The sequence below is a fragment of the Puma concolor genome, chromosome D1, assembly GCF_028749965.1.
Source record: "Puma concolor isolate L17-30 chromosome D1, mPumCon1.1.hap2, whole genome shotgun sequence".
NCBI classification, from domain to species: domain Eukaryota; kingdom Metazoa; phylum Chordata; class Mammalia; order Carnivora; family Felidae; genus Puma; species Puma concolor.
In genome coordinates, this window is record NC_141676.1 from 50,025,856 (window position 1) to 50,049,957 (window position 24,102).

The window sequence follows — 24,102 nt, forward strand, 5'->3', positions numbered from 1 at the left end:
CCATTTTGCACACCTAGGAAATTGATCTGAGGATTAACACAACAATCTGCATAATTTGAGCCACAGAACTCAACAAGTTCCCAGTGTGGAGAGGTGAACTGGGGGAGAGAAAAGCTGTGGAAGGTAAGAAGCTGTTTTTGCGGAGAGAGGGCAGAGAAAGAGCAATGGGGAGAGTGCGACAATTTGGGATCATGCAAGAAAAGCACTCCCCTGAAAGTAGTTGGAGAGAGAGAGAGAAAGAGTGAAAGCACTTGCAGGGGACTGAACAAGAAATCTGTTCCCCAGAACCATTGATGGGGAGAAAGGAGAGGGTTTCAATACCATTAGGATTCTATAAACAGTGGAGTACAGAGTCTGAAATTCTGGAGCTCAGTGCCTGGCAGTGTTCTGGTGAGGAAGCAGGCGAATCCCCAGGAGCAGGCAGTGGGGTCCGAGGGGTCCATTTGCCACAGCGGAAGAAGCGGTTCCCATATATGTAGAGCATTTGGCTTTCACTCCATACAGCCTCCACACAGACAAAGGTCCCAGTGGACCCCGGAGAGCAGTCACATTTGCTGGTATTGGGACAAAGACACCAGCGTGTGGTGAAACCTGGTGCCAGCTGTTTGTTGTGATTTGCCATAATCTCTGAACCTTGCTGTTGTGTGATTGCACAAACATTCTCTGGGGCAAGCCGGCACCCAGCCATTGCTCAGTGAGACCCTCCCCAAGTTGTAGGGGTCTCTGAAATGAGGGGTTTGAAATGCATCCCCATCTGAGGTAAAACTCTGGAGGGAGGTGCTGCCTAGTAGGCTGATGGCTTGGACATGGACAGGGTAAAGGTGGGGAGTGGACAGAGGCCTGAGAAAAAGGAAGGGTGCTTGATCACAGGTTGGTGAGAGTGCAGAGTTCCTGTGCCAGAGACTAGGGAGCTGGGTGAAGCCATTTTCATCTCTCAGGTGCATGCAAGTGCATGTGCGCCACACTGATCAATCCCAGTAAGCTAAGCAGCGCTATCTACTGGAGAATGGAGCCATTACACCACGCCCTGCCCAACTGCACCCTCTAAGCACATCCCCTAGAAGACCAGCACAAATCTCTCTGCCTGCTTAGTGTATGGACTATAGAGTGCTTCATAGTTTAAGTTTTAGAGGAAACTGGATATAACTTCATTCAGGTTTCATTCTGTTTGCTGGTTCATTTATTTGTGCTGTTTTTTTCTTTGCTTCTGTCTTTGTTTAAATTTTTCTTTTTTTTCTTAGAAAAAGAAAAAAATTTATTTTCTTTTTTGAAAATTAAAATTTAAAAATTTTTACTACATTTTTAATTAAATTTTTTAAATTCTATTTCATTTAATCTATTTCATTATATATATATATTTACTTTTGAAATTTTTTCTTACCTTTTTTGTTTCTTTCCCTTTTTTCTCTATTCTGTCAAGCTTCCTTCAACAAGCAGCCGAAAATACACCTAGGATCTAGCTTCCTTTATTTGATTTTTTTGTTTTGTTTTTAATTTTTTAATTTTAATTTTGTTAATTTTTTTTCTTCCTCTAAAATTATAAAATGAAGGAATTCACCCCTAAAGAAAGAACAGGAAGAAATAACAGCCAGGGGCTTACTCAACACAGATATATCTGAACTAGAATTTAGAACCACGATAATAAGAATACTACTTGGGGTTGAAAAAAAGCATAGAATCCCTTTCTGCAGAGATAAAAGAAATAAAATCATCAGGACAAAATTAAAAATGCTATAAGTGAGATGCAATCTCAAATGGATGCCATGATGCCAAGGATAGATAAAGCAGAGTAGCAAATCAACAATATAGAAGACAAAATTATGGAGAATAATGAAACAAAAAGGGAAACAAAGGGAAAAGAGCATGATACAAGACTTAGAGAACTCAGTGACACATTAAAAAGGAATAACATCTGAATCATAGGAGTCCCAGAAGATGAAGAGAGAAAAAAAGGGTCAGAAGGTTATGTGAGCAAATTATAGTGGAAAACGTTCTTAATCTGGGGAAGGACACAGACGTCAAAATCCAAGAAGCACAGATAACTCCCATTAGATTCAGCAAAAACCTGCCATCAGCAAGGCATATAGTCAAATTCACAAAATACACAGACAAGGAAAGAATTTAAGAAAGCAGCAAGGGAAAACAAAAGTCCTTAACCTATAAGGGAAGACAGATCAGGTTCGCAGCAGACCTATCCACAGAAACTTGGCAGGCCAGAAATGAGTGGCAAGATATATTCAACGTGCGGAATTGGAAAAATATACAGCCAAGAATTCTTTATCCAGCAATGCTGTCATTCAAAATAGAGTGATAAAAGGGCGCCTGGGTGGCTCAGTCAGTTGAGTGTATGACTTTGGCTCAGGTCATGATCTCCCAGTCTGTGGGTTTGAGCCTTGTGTCAAGCTCTGTGCTGACAGCTCAGAGCCTGGAACCTGTTTCGGATTGTGTGTCTTCCTCTCTCTGCTCCTCCCTGGCTTGCACTCTGTCTCTCTCTCTAAAAAATAAATAAACATTTAAAAAAAATTTTTAAAAACCCAAAAAACAAAATAGAGCGATAAAGAGTTTCCCAGACAAACAAAAACTAAAGGAGTTCATGATGATGAAACCAGCCCTGCAAGGAATTTTAAGGGGGACTCTCTGAGTGGAGAAAAGACAAAAAAACCCAAAAAGACCAAAAAGCAACAAAGACTAGAAGGACCAGAGAACATCACCAGAAACTCCAACTCTACAGGCAACACAATGGCACTGAATTTGTATCTTTCAGTACTCACTCTAAATGTCAATGTACTAAATGCTCCAGTCAAAAGACATAGGGTATCAGAATGGATAAGAAAACCAAACCCATCTATATGCTGCTTACAAGAGACCCATTTTAGACTTAAAGGCACCTGCAGATCGAAAGTAAGGGGATACGGGGTGCCTGGGTGGCTCAGTCGGTTAAGCGTCCGACTTCAGCTCAGGTCATGATCTCATGATTCCTGAGTTCGAGCCTCGCATTGGGCTCTGTGCTGACAGCTTGGAGCCTGGAGCCTGCTTCAGATTTGGGGTCTTCCTCTCTCTCTCTCTGCCCCTTGTGCATTCATGCTCTCTCTCTCTCTTAAAAATAAATAAACATTAAAAAAATTTTTTAAAAAGGTAAGGGGATGTAGAACCATCTATCATGCTAATGGTCACCAAAAGAAAGGCAGAGTAGCCATACTTATATCAGACAAGCTAGATTTTATTTTTTTATTTTTATTAAAAAAATGTTTGTTTGTTTGTTTTTTTTTTAATTTTTTTTTTTCAACGTTTATTTATTTTTGGGACAGAGAGAGACAGAGCATGAACGGGGGAGGGGCAGAGAGAGAGGGAGACACAGAATCGGAAACAGGCTCCAGGCTCCGAGCCATCAGCCCAGAGCCCGACGCGGGGCTCGAACTCACGGACCGCGAGATCGTGACCTGGCTGAAGTCGGACGCTTAACCGACTGCGCCACCCAGGCGCCCCAAAAAAATGTTTTTTAATGTTTATTTATTTTTGAGACAATGCGAGAGACAGAGTGCAAACAGCAGAGGGGCGGACAGAGGGAGACACAGAATCTGAAGTGGGCTTCAGGCTCTGAGCTGTCAGCCCAGAGCCGGATGCAGGGCTTGAACTCACAAACCATGAGATCATGACCTGAGCCAAAGTTGGACGCTTAACCAACTGAGCCACTCAGGCGCCCCAAGACAAGCTAGATTTTAAAATAAAGCCTGTGACAAGGGATGAAGAAGGGCATTATAATTAAGGGGTCTGTCCATCAAGAAGGCTTAACAATTGTAAACATTTATGCCCCCAAAGTCGAAGCACCCAAATATGTAAGTCAGTTAATCACAAACATAAAGAAACTCATTGATAATAATACCATAATAGTAAGGACTTCAACACCCAACTTAAAGTAATGGACAGATAATCTAAGCAGAAAATCAACAAGGAAACGATGGGTTTGAATGACATACTGGACCAGATGGACTTAAGACACTTTCAGAACATTTCATCCTAAAGCAACAGAATACACATTCTTTTTGAGTGCACTTGGAACATTCTCCAGAATAGATCACGTACTGGGACACAAATCAGCCCTCAACAAGTACAAAAAAATAGAGATCATACATTGCATATTTTCAGACCACAACACTATGAAACTCAAAATCAACCACAGGAAAAAATTTGGAAAGACCCTGAATACTTGGAGATTAAAGAACATCCTTATAAAAAATGAATGGTTAACCAAGAAATTAAAGAGGAAATTAAAAAGTACATGGAAACCAATGAAAATGAAAACATGACAGCCCAAAACCTCTGGGATGCAGCAAAGACAGTCATAAGAGGGAAGCATATAGCAATCCAGGCCTTCCTAAAGAGGGAAGAAAGGTCTCAAATACACAACCTAACCTTAAACCTAAAAGAGGTAGAAAAAGAACAGCAAATAAAGCCTACAACCAGAAGAAGAGAAATAAAGATTGGAGCAGAAATCAATGATATTGAAATTAAAAAAAAAAATAAAACCCTGGTAGAACACATCAATGAAACCAGCAGCTTGTTAATTCTTGGAAAGAATTAACAGAATTGATAAACCCCTATCCAGATTGGTCAAAAAGAAAAAGGAAAGGACCCAAATAAGTAAAATTACAAATGAAAGAGGAGAGATATAACCAACACCACAGAAATACAAACAATAATGGGAAACCCATCATTTCCTTGTTGATTTTCTGCTTAGATTATCTGTCCATTACTTTAAGTTGGGTGTTGAAGTCCTTACTATTATGGTATTATTATCAATGAGTTTCTTTATGTTTGTGATTAACTGACTTAGGAGGAATTATATGCCAATAAATTGGGCAGTCTGGAAGAAATGGACGAATTCCTAGAAACATATACTACCAAAACTGAAACAGGAGTAAATAGAAATTTTGAACAGACCCATAACCAGTAAACAAATTGAATCAGTAATTAAAAATCTCCAAACAAACAAAAGTCAGGGCTGGAAGGTTTTCCAGGGGAATTTTACCAAACATTTAAAGAAGAGTTAACACCTATTCTTTTGAAGCTGTTCCAAAAAATAGAAATGGAAGGAAAGCTTCCATACTCATTCTACGAGGCCAACATTACCTTTATTCTAAGATCAGACAAAAACCCCACTAAAAAGGAGAACTACAGAGCCAATTTCCCTGATGAACATGGATGCAAAAATTCTCAACCAGATACTAGCAAATTAGATCCAACAATGCATTAAAAGAATTGTTCACTGCGATCATTGGGGCTTATTCTTGGGATGTAGGGCTGGTTCAGTATTTGCAAATCAATCAATGTGATACATCACATTAATAAAAGAAAGGATAAGAACCACATGATCCTCTTAGTACATGGAGAGAAAGCATTTGACAAAATACAGCATCCTTTCTCGATAAAAACCCTCAAGAAAGTAGGGATAGAAGGATCATAACTCAGATCATAAAAGCCATATACAAAAGACCCACCATTAATATCATCCTTGTTGGAGAAAAACTGAGAGCTTTCCCCCTAAGGTCAGGAACATGACAGGGATGTCCACTCTCTCCACTGTTACTCAACATAGTATTGGAAGTCCTAGCCTCACCAATCAGAAAACACAAAGAAATGAAAGGTATCCAAATTGGCAGGGAGGAAGTCAAACTTTCACTCTTTGCAGATGACATGATACTCTATATGGAAAACCCAAAAGATTCCACCAAAAAGCTGCTAGAACTGATCCATGAATTCAGCAACGTTGTAGGATAATAAAATCTGTACAGAAATTGGTTGCATTTCTATACACCATTAATGAAGCAGCAGAAAGGAAATCAAGGAATCAAGCCCATTTACAATTGCTTCAAAACCCATAAAATACATAGAATAAACTTAACCAAAAAGGTGAAAAATCTATGCACTGAAAACTATAGAAAGCTTATGAAAGAAATTGAAGAAGACACACACAAAAAAGGAGAAACATTCCATGCTCCCGAATAGGAAGAACAAATATTGTAAAAATGTCAATCTACCCAAAGTAATCTACATATTCAATGCAATTTCTATCAAAATAATACCAGCATTCTTCACAGAATACCAGCATTCTTCACAGAGATAGAACAAAGAATGCTAAATTTGTATGGAACCAGAAAAGACCCCGAATAACCAAAGCAGTCCTGAAAAAGAAAACCAAAGCTGGAGGCATCATAATTCTGGACTTCAAGCTGTATTACAAAGCTGTAATCATCAAGACAGTATGCTGCTGGCACAAAAACAGACACATCGATCAGTGGAACAGAATAGAGAACCCAGAAATGATCCCATAACTACATGGTCAGCTAATTTTTGACAAAGCGGGAAAAAATATCCAATGGAAAAAATTGTGTTGGGAAAACTGGACAGCAACATGCAGAAGAATGAACCTGGACCACTTTCTTACACCATACACAAAAATAAACTCAAAATGGATGAAAGATCTAAATGTAAGACAGGAAGCCATTAAAATCCTAGGGGAGAAGACAGGAAACACCCTCTTTGACCTTAGCCTCGGCAACTTCTTACTTGACATGTCTCTGGAGGTAAGGGAAACAAAAGCAAAAATGAACTATTGGGACCTCATCAAGAGAAAAAGCTTCTGCACAGCAAAGGAAACAATCAGCAAAACTAAAAGGCAACCGATGGAATAGGAGAAGATATTTGCAAATGACATAGGGTAAAGGGTTAGTATCCAAGATCTATAAAGAACTTATCAAACTCAGCACCCAAAAAACAAATGACCCAGTGAAGAAGTGAGCAAAAGACATGAATAGACACTTCTCCAAAGAAGATATCCAGATGGCTAACAGACACATGAAAAAATGCTCAACATCACTGATCATCAGGGAAATACATATCAAAACCACAATGGGATACCATACTTGTCAGAATGGCTAACATTAACAACTCAGGCAATGGCAGATGTTGGCAAGGATGTGGAGAAAGGGGAACCCTTCTGCAGTGCTGGTGGGAATGCAAACTGGTGCAGCAGCCACTCTGGAAAACAGTATGGAGGTTCCTCAAAAAATTAAAAATAGAACTACCCTACAACCCAGCAATTTTACTACTAGGTATTTATCCAGAGGATACAAGAGTGCTCTTTTGAAGGGGCCCATGCACCCCAGTGTTTATAACAGTGCTATTGACAGTAGCCAAAGTATGGAAAAAGCCCACATGTCCGTTGACTGATGAATGGATAAAGAAGATGTGGTGTGTATATATATATATATATATATATATATATATATATATATATTATATATATATATATATATATATATATATATATATATAATGGAATATTACTTGGCGATCGAAAAGAATGAAATCTTGCCATTTGCAACAATGTGGATGGAACTAGAAAGTATTAATCTAAGAGAAATTAGAGAAAGACAAATATCATATGACATATATATATCATATAATATAAATTCCACATATGAGATATAAAACAGATGAATATAAGGGAAAGGAAGTAAAAATAATATAAAAACAGAGAGGGAGATAAACCATAAGAGATTCTTACATATGGAGAACAAAGTGAAGGTTGCTGGAGGGGTGTTGTGTGGGGGGATGGGCTAAATGGGCAAGGGGCATTAAGGTGGACACTTGTTGGGATAGCACTGGGTGTTACATGTAAGTGATCAATCACTAAATTCTATTCCTGAAGTCATTATTATACTATATGTTAACTAGGTCAGATTTAAATTAAATAAATAACTAAAATAGGGGGATCTTGATGGCAATCAATTCTACTCACCCACTAATTTTATAGATAAAGACATTTCCTTTGATTCACCACTATATCTGCAGGGCCTAGAGTAGCACCTGGCACTTTTTTTTTTTTTTTTTTTTGAGAAAGAAATGGGGAGGGGCAGTGAGAGATAGGGAGAGATAGAATCTTAACCAGGCTCCACGCCCATCACTTAGCCTGATGCAGGGCTTGGTCTTACAACCCTGAAATACTACACAACCCTGAGATCATGACCTGAGCCAAAATCAAGAGTCGGACACTTAACTGACTGAGCCACCCAGGAGCCCCTGGAATTTTATATAAATGGAATCATACATTGTTTTCTTTCTTTCTTTCTTTTCTTTTTTGTCTTGCTTCTTTTACTCAGCATAATTACTTTGAAGTTCATTTATATTCTGTTTATTGCTGAGTACTATTCCATTATATGGATATTACTGCAATTTATTTCTTTTCCTGTTGGTGGACGTTTGGGCTATGAACAGTTTTTTTTGTTTGTTTTTTTGTTTTTGTTTTTGTTTTTTTTTACATGTTTTCTTTTCCCTTGAATAAATACCTAGGAGTGGAGTGACTAGATCATGTATGACAGGGTGCCAGTGGGGGAGGGGCAGCTGTCAGCACAGAGCCTGACATGGGGCTCAAACTCACGAACAGTGAGATCATGACCTGAGCTGAAGTCGGACGCTCAACCGAGTCACCCAGGTGCCCCTGTATGTTGACTTTTTTAAAGAAACTGACAAATTGTCTTTCATAGCACATTTTATATTCCTGCTAGCAGTGCATAAGAATTATAGTTCCTCTACATTGTTGCTAACATTTTTTTATGGTCAGTCTTTTTGATTTTAACCCTTCTAATAGGTTTGTAGTGATATCTCATTGTGGTGTCACAATGAGATATCACTACAAACCTATTAGAATGTGTTGATTTGGGTCTTCCTGATGATTAATGATGTTGAACATTTCTTGGTCTGCTTATTTGGCATTCATTCATTCATTCATTCATTCATCTTTTCTGGTGAAATGCTTATTTAAATATTTCTCCCCTTTTTGGAGGTTGTTTTCTTATTGTTGAATTTTCCAAGTTTTTTATACATTCTTCATACAAGTACCTTATCAGATACATAATTTGCAAATATTTCCCCTACTCTGTGGCTTGTCTTTTCATTCTCTTAACTGTTTTCTGAAGAGCAGTGTTTAAGAAAAACAGTGCTTTTAAAATGTTGATGAGGTCTGATTTATCGTTTTAAGAAAAAATGGATCAAATCTTTAAAAAAATAAATGAGATGCCTGGTTGGCTCAGTTGATAGAGCATGTAACTCTTGATCTCAGGGTTATGAGTTCAAGCCCCACCTTGTGTGTAGAGAATACTTAAAAATAAAATCTTAGGGGCACCTTGGTGGCTCATTCAGTTAAGCCTCTGACTCTTGATTTTGGCTTAGGTCATGATCTCATAGTTCCATGAGTTCAAGCCCTAAGTTGGGCACTGTGCACTGACTACATGGAACCTGCTTGGGATTCTGCCTCTCTCTCTGCCCCTTCCTGACTCGGACTCTTTCTGTCTCTCTCAAAATAAATAAATAAACTTTAAGAGAAATCTTAAAAAAAAGAATGGGGTCCCTGGGTGGCTCAGTTGGTTAAGTATCCAACTGTTGATTTTAGCTCAGGTCATAATCTCATGATTCATGAGATCGAGGCTCACATTGGGCTCTGCACTGACAATGTGTTGCCTGCTTGGGATTCTTTCTTTCCTCTCTCTCTGACCTTCCCTACTCACACACTCTCTCTCACTCTCAAACAAACATTTTAAAAAAGGATTATACTTTTGCTGTTATATGTAAGAAATTTTTGCCTATCCAAGGTCACAGATTTTTTTTTTTTTTTTTAGTGTTTATTTTGAGAGAGAGACAGAGATTGTGCATGTTCGCATGTGCATATGGGAGAGTCAAAGAGGGAGGGAGAGAGAATCCCAAGCAGGCTTCATGACCTCAGTGCAGAGCCCAGGGCGGGGCTCCATCTCACAAACTGTGAGATCATGATCTGAATGGAAACCAAGAGTCGGATGCTTAACTGACTGAGCTACCCAGGTGCCCCACAGATTTTTTTCCCCCTCTGTATTTCTTTCCAGAAGTTTTATATTTTCAGGCTTTATATTTAGGTCTATGATCCATTTCTTGTTTTGTTTTAAGTTTATTTTGAGAGAGAGAGCATGAGCAGGGGTTGGGCAGAGACCGAGATCAAGAGATGATCCCAAGCAGGCTCCAAGCTCTCAACGTGGAGCCCAGTGTGGGGCTTGATCACATGAACTGGGAGATCATGACCCAAGCCAAAATCAAGAGTTGAACACTTAACCAACTGGTCCACCCAAGCCACCCCTATAATCTACTTCAAGTTAATTTTTTTAGATAGTGTAAGCTAAGGATCCAAATTCATTCTTTCCATCTTTCTTTCTCTCTTTCTCTTTCTTTCTTTCTTTCTTTCTTTCTTTCTTTCTTTCTTTCTTTCTTTCTTTCTTTCTTTTCTTTCTTTCTTTCTCTTTCTTTCTTTTCTTTCTTTCTTTCTTTCTTTCTTTCTTTCTTTCTTTCTTTCTTTCTTTCTTTCTTTCTTTCTTTCTTTTTCTTTCTTTCTTTCTATTGAAATTGCCTTGAATCTGTAGACGAATTTAGGGAGAATTGATGCCTTAACATTACTGAGTCTTATGTTCCATGAACACAGCATACCTCTCCATTTATTTAGACCTTTAGTTTCTTTCAAGAGTGTTATATAGTTTTCGGTGTGCAAGTTTTGCATATCTTTTGTCAGATTTATTTTTTAAGTGTATCATTTTTTGAGATGTTATTTTAAATGGTATTGTAAAATTTTAATTTCTCATTGTTCATTGCAAATAGATAGAAACACAATAGAGTTTTGTATGTTGATGTGTGCCTTGCAACCATACCATACTTTTTTCTAATTGCTTTCTGTACATCTAGCCAATTTTATACATAGATAATATTGCCTGCAAATAATGATAGTTTTACTTTTTCCTTTCCAATCCAGATACCTTTTATTTGTTTATCTTGTCTTATTGCACTGGCTAGAACCTTTACTATAGTGTGAGACAGATATGGTGATAATGGGCAGTGTTGTCTATTCTTGATTTGGGGGGAAAGTATTCGCCGTTAAGTATGATGTTAGCTGTAAGTTTTTCAAGGGATATCTTTTATTGGTTGGTGTTTGCTTCTGTTACTAGTTTGCTGAGAGTTTTTATCAGAAGTGGATGTTGTATGTTGTCAGATGCTTTTTGTGCACCTATTGAGGTAATTATATGGTTATTAGAATTGGTTTTTTAATTTGGTGAGTGATATGCATTGATTTTTGAATATGTAAATCAACTTACATTCCTGAGAGAAACTGTATTTGGTCATGACATATTATCCTTTTTGTATATTATTGGATTAGATTTACCAAAAATTTGTTTATAGAATTTTTGCATCTGTGTTCATGAGGGCTATTGGTACATGTCTTGGTCTGATTTTGTATCAGGATAATGCTGGCTTCCAAGAATAAGTTGGGAACTATTATTTTTCTTCTCTTCAGTTTCTTGGATTATTTCTTCTTTAGAGATTTGGTAGAATTCATCACTGAAGTCATCTGGACCCAGAGTTTTTTTGTGGGAAGGCTTTATAAAGCTATTTGTTTGTTTGTTTGTTTGTGTTTGTTTATTTATTTATTTATTTATTTATTTATTTATTTATTTATTGTTTATTCATTCAGGGAGAGAGAGCACAAGCAAGGGGAGGGGCAGAAAGAGGGAGAAAGAGAATCCCAAGCCGGCTGCATACTGTCAGCACAGAGCCCAGTGTGGGGCTCAATCTCACAAAATGTGAGATCAGACCTGAGCTGAAATCAGGAGTTGGATGCTCAACTGATTGAGCCACCCAGTTGCCACAAGATTTTTAAGAAATGTTTATTTATTTATTTTGAGAGAGAGAGATAGAGAAGGAGGGGCAGAGAGAGAGGAAGAGAGAGAATCCCGAGCAGCAGCAAATTCAATTTTTAAAACATATATAGGGCTATTCAGATTATCTATTTCTTCTTGAGTGAGCTTTTGTGGTTTGTGTTTTTCTAGGAATTTCTCCATTTAACCTATTGTTAAATTTGTTGACATTAAATTATTTGTAATATTCTGTTGTTAATATCTATAGAATCTGTAACAATGTTACCTCTCTCATTCCTGACACTGTTAATTTGTGTCTTTTTCTTTTTATGCTAATTAGTCCAACATTTTACATTAGTTTTACTGATCTTCTAAAAGAACCATTGTTTGGATTTATTAATTTTCTCTCTCTTTCATTGACTTTACTCTGGCCTTTATTGTTTCCTTTCTTGTATTTACTCTGGATTTAATGTCCATGTCCTTTTCTGGTTTCTTAAGGTGGAAGCTGAGGTCAGTAGTTTTGAGAACTTTCTTTTCTAAAATAGACATTAATTGCTGTAAATCTCCTCTCAAATAATATTTTAATTACGTATTCTGATATTTTGTGTTTTCGTATTTCTTCAGTTTCAAACTTTATTTCTCTTTTGGTTTCTTTTTTAACCCATGAGTTATATAGAAGCATGCTATTTAGTTTCAAGATGCTATTATTGATAATTGTGGTTAGAGGACATAATTGTATGATTCAAATTATCTTAAATGTATTGAAACTTATGGTTCAGAATATGGCATATTTTAGAAAATGTTTGACTTATTTTTTGTTGTTCTCATTCAGAGAAAGCAATTGAACTGCGTCTGGCAAAAATTGACCATACTGCGATTCACCCCCATTTACTTGACATGAAGATTGGACAAGGGAAATATGAGCCAGGCTTTTTCCCTAAGTTGCAGTCTGATGTGCTTTCCACTGGGCCAGCCAGCAACAAGTGAGTCAACCCCAGCTCCCTAACCACAGTGATGAGGGTTCTCCCATATCAGGGCCTGAGCTTGTGGAAGATCCCTGGAATTTTGTAAAGTAAATATGAAGATGACCCAGACCATCCAGGTTGTTCATTTGTTTGAACAAGAATACAGGTGACAAAGTATAATTCGCTCCTGTCTCTACTCTGCAAATTGGGATAGCTCCACATGCCCAGAAGCTACAAAAAGCCAGACTACAGATAGCTTGCAGTCATCTCTCAACTAAATCCCATACCACACCTAGCTAGCTAGCATTGTGTCTTTAATAAGTGGTGGTTGAAATAATTGGAGTCTGAACCAAAAGTAGATACCTTAGTGGGGTTGCTCTTTTTTAGTTACTTTTGGAGATGAGTGTGTCAAGCCCAGACAGAGAAGGAGTATAGTTTTGGGTCTGCATGTGAAGTTTTTACATGTGTTTTAAGAGAGATATGTCTATGTTCCCCTGGGGAATTTTTCTTGCCCAGTCACTGAGCTCTCAGCTACTTTTCCTCAAGGTCTCTGAGCTATCTCTATTGACTGTTAGGTATTTTTCCCATGCCCAGCGTTATTCCCTAGACATAACCTGACCTTACTTTCTTAGTGCAATGTTCATAATTGCCTGCTTGGATTCTGTCAGGTGGACAAAAAGGAATGCCCCTGCTCAGTGGAGGCGGAAAGATAGGCAGAAGCAGCACACAGAACACCTGCGTTTAGATAATGACCAGAGAGAGGTAAGACATCTTAAGGGTGACAAACAGTGGCTCTTGACTATTCTACACTCTACTTCTCTTTCCCATTTTCATGACCTCTGATCTGATTCAAATGTCTTAGTAGTGATCTCTCCCATAAAGATGGGTTAATACTAGGGTTAGTTCCCGATACCTGATACTGGGCCTTGGTTATGACAAATCTAGGATATATGATGTTTTGCAAGTGACCGCTAGTAGGTCCTCTCCCTGAGCCAGGCCCTGTTTGCAGCCCTATCAGGAGTAATGTCCAGGCTTTCACTGTCCTTTCAGTACTCAGTCATGCATATGCTCCCTGGGGAGTGTGACAGGAAAACTCAGAAGATAAGAGTCTGAGATTTGGAAGAAATTCTTTTAAAATTTGTGAGACTTTGTGTGTGTGTGTGTGTGTGTAATATGGTAGAAAAAAGTTAATTCTATTAAAGTGAGAAGGAAGAAAAGCTGAACTTGGGTTAATGCTGTGAATTTCTGAAACAGGTATGGGGGACTTTTCTTCTATTTTTTGTGTATATTAATTTAAAACAGATAATCTTTTCTTTAAAATTTTTTTAAATGTTTATTCATTTTTTGAGAGAGAGAACGAGCATATGAGGGGGGCAGAGAGAGAGAGGCACAGAATCTGAAGCAGGCTACAGGCTCTGAGCTGTCAGCATAGAGCACGACAGGGGGCTCAAACTCACGGACCAAGATCATGACCTGAGCCAAAGTTGGTCGCTTAACCGACTGAGCCATCCAGGCACCCCTAAAACCAATAATCTTGACTTTTTTTCTTAGAGAAGCAAAAGAGAGGAATGTTATCATTAGGTGCCTGGGGATTGGGGATTCCTGAATTGACCTGAGTTTACCAGCTGAGTTTCTCAGCTCTCCTATAACTCGTTCCCAGTGAAGTTTCTACTTCTAAACCTCAGGATGGAGACTCTGCCTTAGTTGCAGAGAAGTTGTAAAAATGGGGCTTCACCTTCAGAAACCTATTTCAGGAACTTCTCTTTGAGAAAAGAACCTGCAATTTGCATTTTATACATTTAAAACCTATTAAAGCATATTGTTTTCATATTAGTCTGACACCTCAGTGAATTGGAAAATAAATACTATTTTGTCTTTGCTGTTTTTTAAAGGAATAAATTAGAATTGCAAGGTATGGCGATGAAGTTTTAAAAAAGGCTTATTTATTTTTGAGAGAAAGGGGGTTGGGGGAGGGCAGAGAGTGGGAGACAGAATCCCAAGCAGGCTCTGTGCTCAGTGCAGAGCCCTATGTGGGGCTTGAACTCACAAACTGTGAGGTTATGTTTTGAACTGAAATCAAGTGTTGGACGCTTAACTGACTGAGTCACCCAGGCAACCCTGGCTATGAATTTTTAACTGCTGATTTATAGGATATGATTGTGCTTAGCATTGTTGTTGTTGTTGTTTTTTTTAATGTTTATTGGTTTCTTTTGGGTGGGGGGAGGGGCAGAAAAGATGGGGAGGGAGAGAGAGAGACCCAGGCAGGCTTTGCACTGGCAGTGCAGAGCCCAACACAGGGCTGGATCTCACAAACTGTGAAATCATGACCTGAGCCAAAATCAAGAGTCAGGTGCTCAACCGACTGAGCCACGCAGGCATCCTTGTGCTTAGAGTTTTTGTTTGTGTGAGGGTGGAAATGAAGTGTTGAGTATTGGTGTTATTTTAGAAGTGTCCCCTGGGTCTTCCATCTCACCTCCATATTCTTTCAACAGTGTTTATTGAGCATGTTTACTTGGTCCGATCGTTGTAATAAGCACTTTGAAGTATAAAGATGAGAAGGAGATAGACTTGTCCTCAGGGATACCAGTTTATTAGGGAACAAAGTCAGATACACAAATAACTTTAGTAGAATAGTCTTTTGGAAGGATCCTATGAGAGGCAAGTCAGTGTTTGATCACTGATTAGAGAAAGCAGAGGTCAGTTCTACCTGGGGTATTATTCAACAAGACTGATAGAGCCATCATCTCTTTAAGTCTGGGAGGATGATAGGGTTTTGAGAGACAAAGAGCAGTCAAGTGGAAGAAATAAATGCAGGATCAAACACTTGGTATTTGTCTTGTAATGGAGGCTGTAGGCTGAATATTTTGGAGTAAGGAGGTACAGGAGGTAGGTAACAAACTAGGAGGCAGGTAGTCCAGGTGAGAGAATTGAAGCCTAACCTTGGGGGTTGGTAGTAGGAGCAGATTGAGGGACCAGAAGGTAGAATGGACACAATTGTACTACTGGAATAAAGTCTGGGGTAAAAATATTGGTTGTGAACTTGAGATACTGAGAGGATGTCAGTGGGTTCTATGTTAAAACAAATAGTGGGGCCTCTGGGTGGCTCAGTTGGTTAAGATTGGACTCTTGATTTCGGCTCAGGTCATGATCTCATCATTTGTGAGTTTGAGCCCTGTGTTGGGCTCTGCACTGGCAGCGCAGAGCCTGCTTGGGATTTTCTCTCTCTCCCTCTGTCTCTCTGCCCGTCCCCTGTTCTCTCTCTCTCAAAATAAATAAATAAGCTTAAAAAAATAGTATATGGAAAATCACCAGCACATTGTAGAAAAGTGAAAAATGCAGTTATTATTTTAAATGTGCAGTCTTCTATTAAATGTGCAGTCTTCTTTTCTAGGCTCTAATTTAGCAAGGCTATACTTTATGATAGTAAGGGTAGATACCTTTGAAATGGGCAGAGGAGTTAAATTCCTCTCAGCTTGTTGGAGAAAATGATTTTCTCAGTAGTACTCTGAAATTTGGGTGGGTTTGTACATTGAACTATATATGTTGCAGCCATGTGTTAGCTCTGTGTTAACCATGTGTTTTTTTTTTTACCTCTTCTATCATTAAAGCAAAGGTAATTACAGTACTCATGGAATGCCTTACATCAAAGAAAACAGAACTCATGTTGTCTGTTTTTCTCTTTGCTGCAAGAGTTGTGTTTTAAACTTGCCACTCCCAACTTTGAGCATAGGAAAGAGACAATAAGAAAGTGCAGGTGGTAATAGTGCCCTCTTCAGGCTCTCATTAGCACTGGTCACCCATGGTTTGTGTGCGTAGACACAAAGAGCTTTTGATTTTTCCGTTTGCTGTAGAAGTACATCCAGGAAGCCAGAAATATGGGCAGCACCATCCGCCAGCCCAAATTGTCCAACCTCTCCCCGTCAGTGATTGCTCAAACCAACTGGAAGTTTGTAGAGGGCCTGCTGAAGGAGTGCCGCAACAAGGTGAGCCATGGTTTTGTGTGTGTGTGTGTGTGTGTGTGTGTGTGTGTGTGTGTGTGTGTGTGTGGTTTCCCTTGGCAGCCACGGGGAGACACATCTTGGCCCTGATCACTCTTTCTTGGCTTTAAAAATATTGTTAATATAATGGGATACTACTGATGTTGAGATTCTGTTAACTTAGAATTAGGTGTATTTGCTTTAAATAAATATACCATTAATAGAGAGCAAGCACACTTTGCTTGATATTAACATGTATTTTTTAAAACTGAAAGATAGATACAGTTTTCAATTTTAGACATCTTATACTATTTATATAAAACCCTTATAGTTGAATTGTCTTCAACTGATTAGTCTTACACACATGAAAATGTTTTTGCCTCTCTGTTTTAATTTGATAGAAGTGGTCTCATTATTTAGATACAAGAATTTACTGAGTGCCTACTGTGTGCCAGGCCAAAGTGTGTTGTTGGGATATTTTTCTCAATTCTACAGACAGTAATTTTTTAAAGGTTTTTTTGAGGTATACTTGATACACAAAAAAATTACACACATATTTTAATGTATACATTTTGACAAGTTTAGACATACGTATACACCCATGATAATATCAACCACAGTCAAGATGCTAAACTTATCTATCATTTCCAAAAATTTCCTTGTGTTATTTTTTTGGTTTTTGTTTGTTTCTGTGGGTAAGTATACTTAACATGAGATCTGTCTCTTAACATATTGTGAAGTGCCCAATAATCTATTGTTAATAATAGGTACTGTGTTAAAAAAAAATAGACATATAGGTAAATGGAACAGAATAGAGAGCCCAGAAATAAACCCATGACTATATGGTCAACTAATCTTTGACAAAGGAGGCATGAATATGGAATGGGAAAAAGTCTCTTCAACAAATGCTATTGGGAAAATTGGACAGCTATATGCAAAAGAATGAAACTAGACTACTTTCTTACACTATACACAAAAATAAACTCAAAATGGATTAAGTATCAAAATGTGAAACCTGAAACCATAAAACTGAAAGAGAGCACAGGCAGAAATTTCTCTGGCATTGGCCATAGCAACATCTTTCTAGATATATTTCTTGAAGCAAGGGAAACAAAAGCAAAAATACTATTGGGACTACATCAAAATAAAAATCTTCTGTACAATAAAGGAAACAGTTAACAAAACTGAAAGGTAACAACATACTGAATGGGAGAAGATAATTTGCAAGTGACATCTGATACAGGGCTAGAATATGTAAAGAACATATACAACTCAACACCAATAAAACAAATAATTCAATTAAAAATGGGCAGAAGGCATAAACAGACATTTTTCCAAAGAAAACATACAGATGGCCAACAGACATATGAAAAGATGCTCAACATCACTCATCATCAGGGAAATACAAATCAAAACCACAATGAGATATCACCTCATACCTGTTAGAATGGCTAAAATAAAAAACTCAAGAAACACCCAAGTGTTGGCAAGGATGTGGAAAAAAAGGAATGCCCTCTTGGTGGGAATGCAAACTGGTGCAGCCACTGTGGAAAACAGTACGGAAGTTTCTCAAAAAATTAAAAATAGAATTACCCTATAATCCAGCAATTGTACTACTGGGTATTTACTCAAAACATACTCATTCGAAAAGATATATGTACCTCTATGTTCATAGCTGCATTATTTACAATAGCCAAATTATGGAAGCAACCCAAAGGTTCATTAATAGATGAATGGATAAGGAAATGGTGTGTGTGTGTATATATATATATATATATATATATATATATATATATATATATGTGTGTGTGTGTGTGTGTGTGTGTGTATATACACACACACACACACACACACACACACACACACACAATAGAATATTACTCAGCCATAAAAAAGAATGAAATCTTGCCATTTGCAATAACATGAATGGATCTAGAGGGTATAATGCTAAGTGAAAGAAGTCAGAGAAAGACAAATACCATATGATTTCACTCATATGTTGAACTTAAGAAAGAAACGAACAAAGAAAAAAGACAAATCAAAAAACAGACTCATAACTATGGAGAACAAACTGGTGGTTACCAGAGGGAAGGTGGGTGGGGGGGAACAGGTGAAACAGGTGAAGTGAATTAAGAGTATACTTACCATGATGAGCAAGCACTGAGTAATGTGTAGAATTGTTGAATCACTATACTGCACACCTGAAATTAATATAATACTGTTAACTATACTGGAATAAAAAAAAATAATAGATGCTATGTTGTGCAGCAGACCTCTAAAATTTACTCATCTCACATACTGAAATTTTATACCTACAGAGCAACAATTCCCTATTTCCCCCTTTTCCCCCTCTGGCAACCACCATTCTGTTTGCTTCTGTGAGTTTGACTATTTTAGCTACCTCATATAAGTAGAATCATGTAGTATTTGTCTTTTTGTGACTGGCCTGTTTCACTTAGCATAATGTCCTCCTGGTTCATCCAGGTTGCTGCAAATGACAGGATTTCGTTCTTGAGCACTTGAATTGTTTCCATATCTTGGCTATTGTGAATAATGTGGCAATGATCATAAGGTACAGATACCTCTTTGAGATTCTGATTTCAGTTCTTTTGGATATATACTCAGAAGAAGGATTGTTGGATTAAAATATAATCATTCTTAGTTTTTAATGTTTTAGTTATGAATGTAGTTTCTAATAAAAATAGACTTTCAACCAAGTCGGTGTACCATACTTTTTAGGACAATTCAACCAGCTTGGTCTCTACTACATCTTGTTTATTCATCAGTAGAAAAAAGATTTTCCTGCATCTTCAGTTTGTTAATGGCGGTCATTTATAGAATGAAATCAAATATACTTTCTTTTACAGAAGACATTATTGCAGTCACAAATTAGATGGATATATCAGTACTGATATTTTGAATTCAGGTATTTAAAAAAACAGCTTCAATCAGCTCACTCTGAGCCATTGGTATCCATTATTTTCCATACAATGTTGTCTTCTCTGCTATTAAGAGCATAGGTGATGCCACCTTTCTTGAAAGAAGCCTTTTCTCTTGTCTCTGAGTTTTGTTTTCCAAGTTGAGGACATTTATTCTCAAGTTTTGAGGTGCCTGCCTAGCCAGTGACACCTTTCTTATGTCCACTGTCTGGTCCACAATGACTATGAAATACATCCCAATTTCAGAGATGTTAACATGCAGAGAAAAATGTACATAATTCGTCTAGCAGTGCCAAATGTTGGTTAGCATGTGGAGCAACAGGAGTTCTCATACTGTTGGACGTATAAATTAGTGTGACCACTTTGGAAAACGGTGTAACATTATCTAGTATTCTTCTCCTAGATCTTTTCCCTAAAGAACAGTGTAACCCAGGAGGTATGTACAAGTAGTTTACAACATTCTTTGTAGTATCCCCAAACAGGAAACAATCCAAATGCTAATCAGTAAGAGAATTAATAAATTGTGAGTATATTCATATGTTGGAATGCTATACAGTGATGGAAATGGACAACAGCTATACCCATCAATGCGTGTGAATTTTACAAACAAAGTTTAATGAAAAAGCAGATCACAAAAGAAAACATATAGGCAAAACTAAACTACATTGTTTAGCAATGCAAATATAGGTGATAAGCATTTCTTTGCTTTTCTGTATAGTTCTGTTGTGTAGGTCAGGATAGTAGGCACTTCCAGAGTGGGAAGGTGATGAGAGAGGACACATGGAACGCTTCAGATATGGATGGGCAGTGTTTCATTTCTTAATTTGGGTGATGGTTGTAATAGTGTGTGTGATATATAACACACATACACATGCATACATATACATACACACATAATACAGGTATATGAGATATATTTTACAGAAAAGGTATTAAAAATAACAACACTGGAAAGAAATATGCCAAAGTATTAAGAATTGTTGCTTCTGAAAGGCAGAATTAGGGGTGATTTTCTTCCTGTTCTTTAGATTTTTGTATGTCACAAATTTATAACATAACTAAGTAAGTGTTAGTTAAGGACTTGAACTCAGTATTCATGCGGAGTTAGATTCAGAGGCCAGATCTTCTCTTTCTTTGCTGTGTGATTTTGGCAAGTTCCTTAAGTTCTCTGACCTCAGTTTCCTTATTAGTAAATTGGGAACAATAATAATACTTACTCATAGAGTTGTAGTGCTTAATACAGTGCCTGGTACACAGTAATAAAGGTTGCAATGATCATTACACAGTGTGTGTTTTTTGGTTTTCTTATAATAAGCATTTGGAAATTTTATTTAAAAGTAAATCATTTGTCCTTAATTTTTGATCCCTTTGACAGGTACTTCAGATGTATTTCTAGCATTAAATACTTGAAGGTTTGTTTGGTAAGATCAGTTAAACAATGAGAATCAGAGAATCTCAGAAGTGAGCATGACCAATTTTATTTAACTTTTTTCAGTTCATAAATGAAAAAACTTAATCCAGAGTGAGGACATCACAGAAAGAAGTAGGCCCAGGATCATACAGTGATTGCTGTTTTCTTATCTTTGAAACTAAACTTTAAAAATATAAGGGCGCCTGGGTGGCTCAGTCGGTTAAGCGTCCGACTTCAGCTCAGGTCACGATCTCACGGTCTGTGAGTTCGAGCCCCGCGTCGGGCTCTGAGCTGATGATGGCCCAGAGCCTGGAGCCTGCTTCCAATTCTGTGTCTCCCTCTCTCTCTGACCCTCCCCCATTCATGCTCTGCCTCTCTCTGTCTCAAAAATAAATAAACGTTAAAAAAAAAATTAAAAAAAAATATATATATTTATTTATTTACTGTGAGAGGAAGAGAGAATCCCAAGCAGGATCTGTGCTGTCAGTGCAGAGCCCAACCTGGCGCTCAATCTCCTGAACTGTGAGATCATGACCTGAGTCAAAATCAGGAGTTGGATGCTTAACCAACTGAGCTACCCAGGTGCCCCTATAACTAAACTTTTAAAGAATGTACCATAACCTGACGTACATGGTGGAGAATAAATATACTGTGTCTCTTGGTCTTGTTCATCTTGCCCTTCCCAGCCCAGCAGATGTGCTGTGCAGGTGGCCACAACCCTCTCTAGTTGCACATGATCCTGCTCACTGGGTTATCTAATCCTGCTGACTGATTCCTTGTAGACCAAGAGGATGCTGGTGGAGAAAATGGGCCGAGAGGCTGTGGAGCTAGGGCACGGGGAGGTGAACATCACAGGGGTGGAGGAGAACACCTTGATTGCCAGCCTTTGTGACCTCCTAGAGAGGATCTGGAGTCATGGGCTACAAGTAAAGCAGGTAAGGAATGTGTAGACTCCCTGCTGAGCAAACTGTCTTTCTGTTTTCACTGACTAGCTTTCCCATACTTCTCCAGCTGGCTGGCTTTGAAGAATGGTGCATGGCATGGTAGAGTGAGACTTGAAATAGCTAAACAAACTAATAAGTAAATAAATATGATCCAAGCTATTTTTTTTTTTTTTAATTTGCTTCATAAACCTGTGTGTTTGTGAAGACATTTTTAGAGTGGCATCTTCCTTTTTGTGAATAGAGCTGAAGGCCAAATTGATAGATCCTTTTTGGCATCTGGCCCTAGTCTGGAAATGGAACACAAAAGAGAGAACTTGGAGCTCCTAAGTACCAGATGTCCTCTAAAGGTCCTTCACTGTACATTCCCAGTGGAAAAAGGTCTGTCATTAACATTTCTTTTATATGCAGATAGCTTAACTATCTAAGGATTTGAGAAAGGACTGAATGACACTAAGTTTGATTTTTACTGCTGAATACCAGAGAATTTCCTTATTTCAGAATACTCTACAATGAGTATTTGGTTAAGATGGACAACTTTTATTTTTATACATTTTTAAATTTGAAAAGAACTTGAAATCTTTTCAAAAGCAGTTTTAACATGGATAAATTAGAAAATATATGTAAGTATTTTGCAACTATTTTTTTGAGAGCCAACAGTGTCCGGCACTGTTGTAGGCACTTGAGATACCTAAGTGAACAAAACAGACCAAGATCTCTGCCCTTCTGGAGTTGTCATTGTTATGGGTATAGAGACAGTTTACTACATCTGTTCTTCAAGACATTTTTCTACGCACATATACCCATATACAGTGTATATTTAAAAATTCAACTACAGTGAGATACCTTTTCACATCCGCTAGGATAACTAAAAAAAGACAGACAAAACAAGTTTAGTAAGGATGTGGAAAAATTAGAACCTTCACACATTGCTGGTGGGAATGTAGAATGGTGCAGCCACTTTGGAACATAGTCTGGCAGTTCCTCAAAATGTTAAACATGGTGTTATCATATGATACAGCAAGTTCATTTCTAGCTGTGTACTCAAGAGAAATGGAAATATGACGTCCATATAAAAACATGTACTCAAATGTTCATAGCAGCCTTATTCCTAATAGACCAGAAGTAGAACAATTCAAATGTCCATCAGTTGATGAATAGATACACTAAATGTGGTATGTCTGTACAATGGAATTTAATTCAGTAGTAAAAGGAATGAAGGATGATAGATGGTTCAACATACTAAGTGAAAGAAGTCAGTCACAAAAGACCACATATTGTATGATCCTGTTTATATAAAATGTCCAGAATAGGGGCGCCTGGGTGGCGCAGTCGGTTAAGCGTCCGACTTCAGCCAGGTCACGATCTCGCGGTCCGTGAGTTCGAGCCCCGCGTCGGGCTCTGGGCTGATGGCTCAGAGCCTGGAGCCTGTTTCCGATTCTGTGTCTCCCTCTCTCTCTGCCCCTCCCCCGTTCATGCTCTGTCTCTCCCTGTCCCAAAAATAAATAAACATTGAAAAAAAAAATTAAGAAAAAATAAATAAATAAAATAAAATAAAATGTCCAGAATAGACAAATTCGTAGTCAGAAAGTAGATTAGGAGATGTCAGAGGCAGGAGGGAAGGAGGAATAGGGAGTGACTGATAATTCTTTTTGGGTGATGACAGTGTTCTGAAATTAGGTAGTGGTGATGGTTGCACAACTCTGTGAATGTACTAAAAACTGGATTTTTTTTTTACAGAAAATTGTATAACTTTATACGTGTGAATTTTACGGTAACGTGAATTATATCTCAGTAAAACTGTTTTTACAAAAATCTAGATGGGATCATACTGTACATAATGTTTTGTAACTTGCTTTTTCTTTTTTTAACCTCAGAATATTTTTTCTGTGTCCTTATCTAATTTTTAGGTGATACTGTAATGTTTAAGAGTTCAAACTAGGAATCAGATAGACATGGGTTTGATTCCCAGTTAATAACTTTATAAGACTGATCAAGATATGTAGCTTTTCCAGGCTTCTGTTTCTTCCTATATATGATGGAATTTTTAAAGTACCCACCTCCATAGGATTCTTGTGAGGATTTAAGATAGTTCATGTGAAGCACTGAACTCAGAGCCTGGAATGTGGGAGGTGCTTTGTAAATGTTTATGGTCATTACT

At 37.8% G+C, this 24,102-nt stretch overlaps 1 protein-coding gene across 5 annotated transcripts in view; it reads left to right on the forward strand.

Moving 5' to 3' along the window:
- DENND5A (DENN domain containing 5A) overlaps positions 1-24,102 on the forward strand; it is a 123,715-nt gene that overhangs the window by 80,356 nt on the left and 19,257 nt on the right. For all 5 annotated transcript variants that reach the window (XM_086678024.1, XM_086678025.1, XM_086678026.1 and 2 more), the window contains 4 exons: positions 12,541-12,691; positions 13,342-13,435; positions 16,525-16,656; positions 21,783-21,935. In XM_086678024.1, coding sequence (XP_086534150.1) covers positions 12,541-12,691; positions 13,342-13,435; positions 16,525-16,656; positions 21,783-21,935 — 530 coding nt within the window. The remainder of the gene's footprint in view (positions 1-12,540; positions 12,692-13,341; positions 13,436-16,524; positions 16,657-21,782; positions 21,936-24,102) is intronic.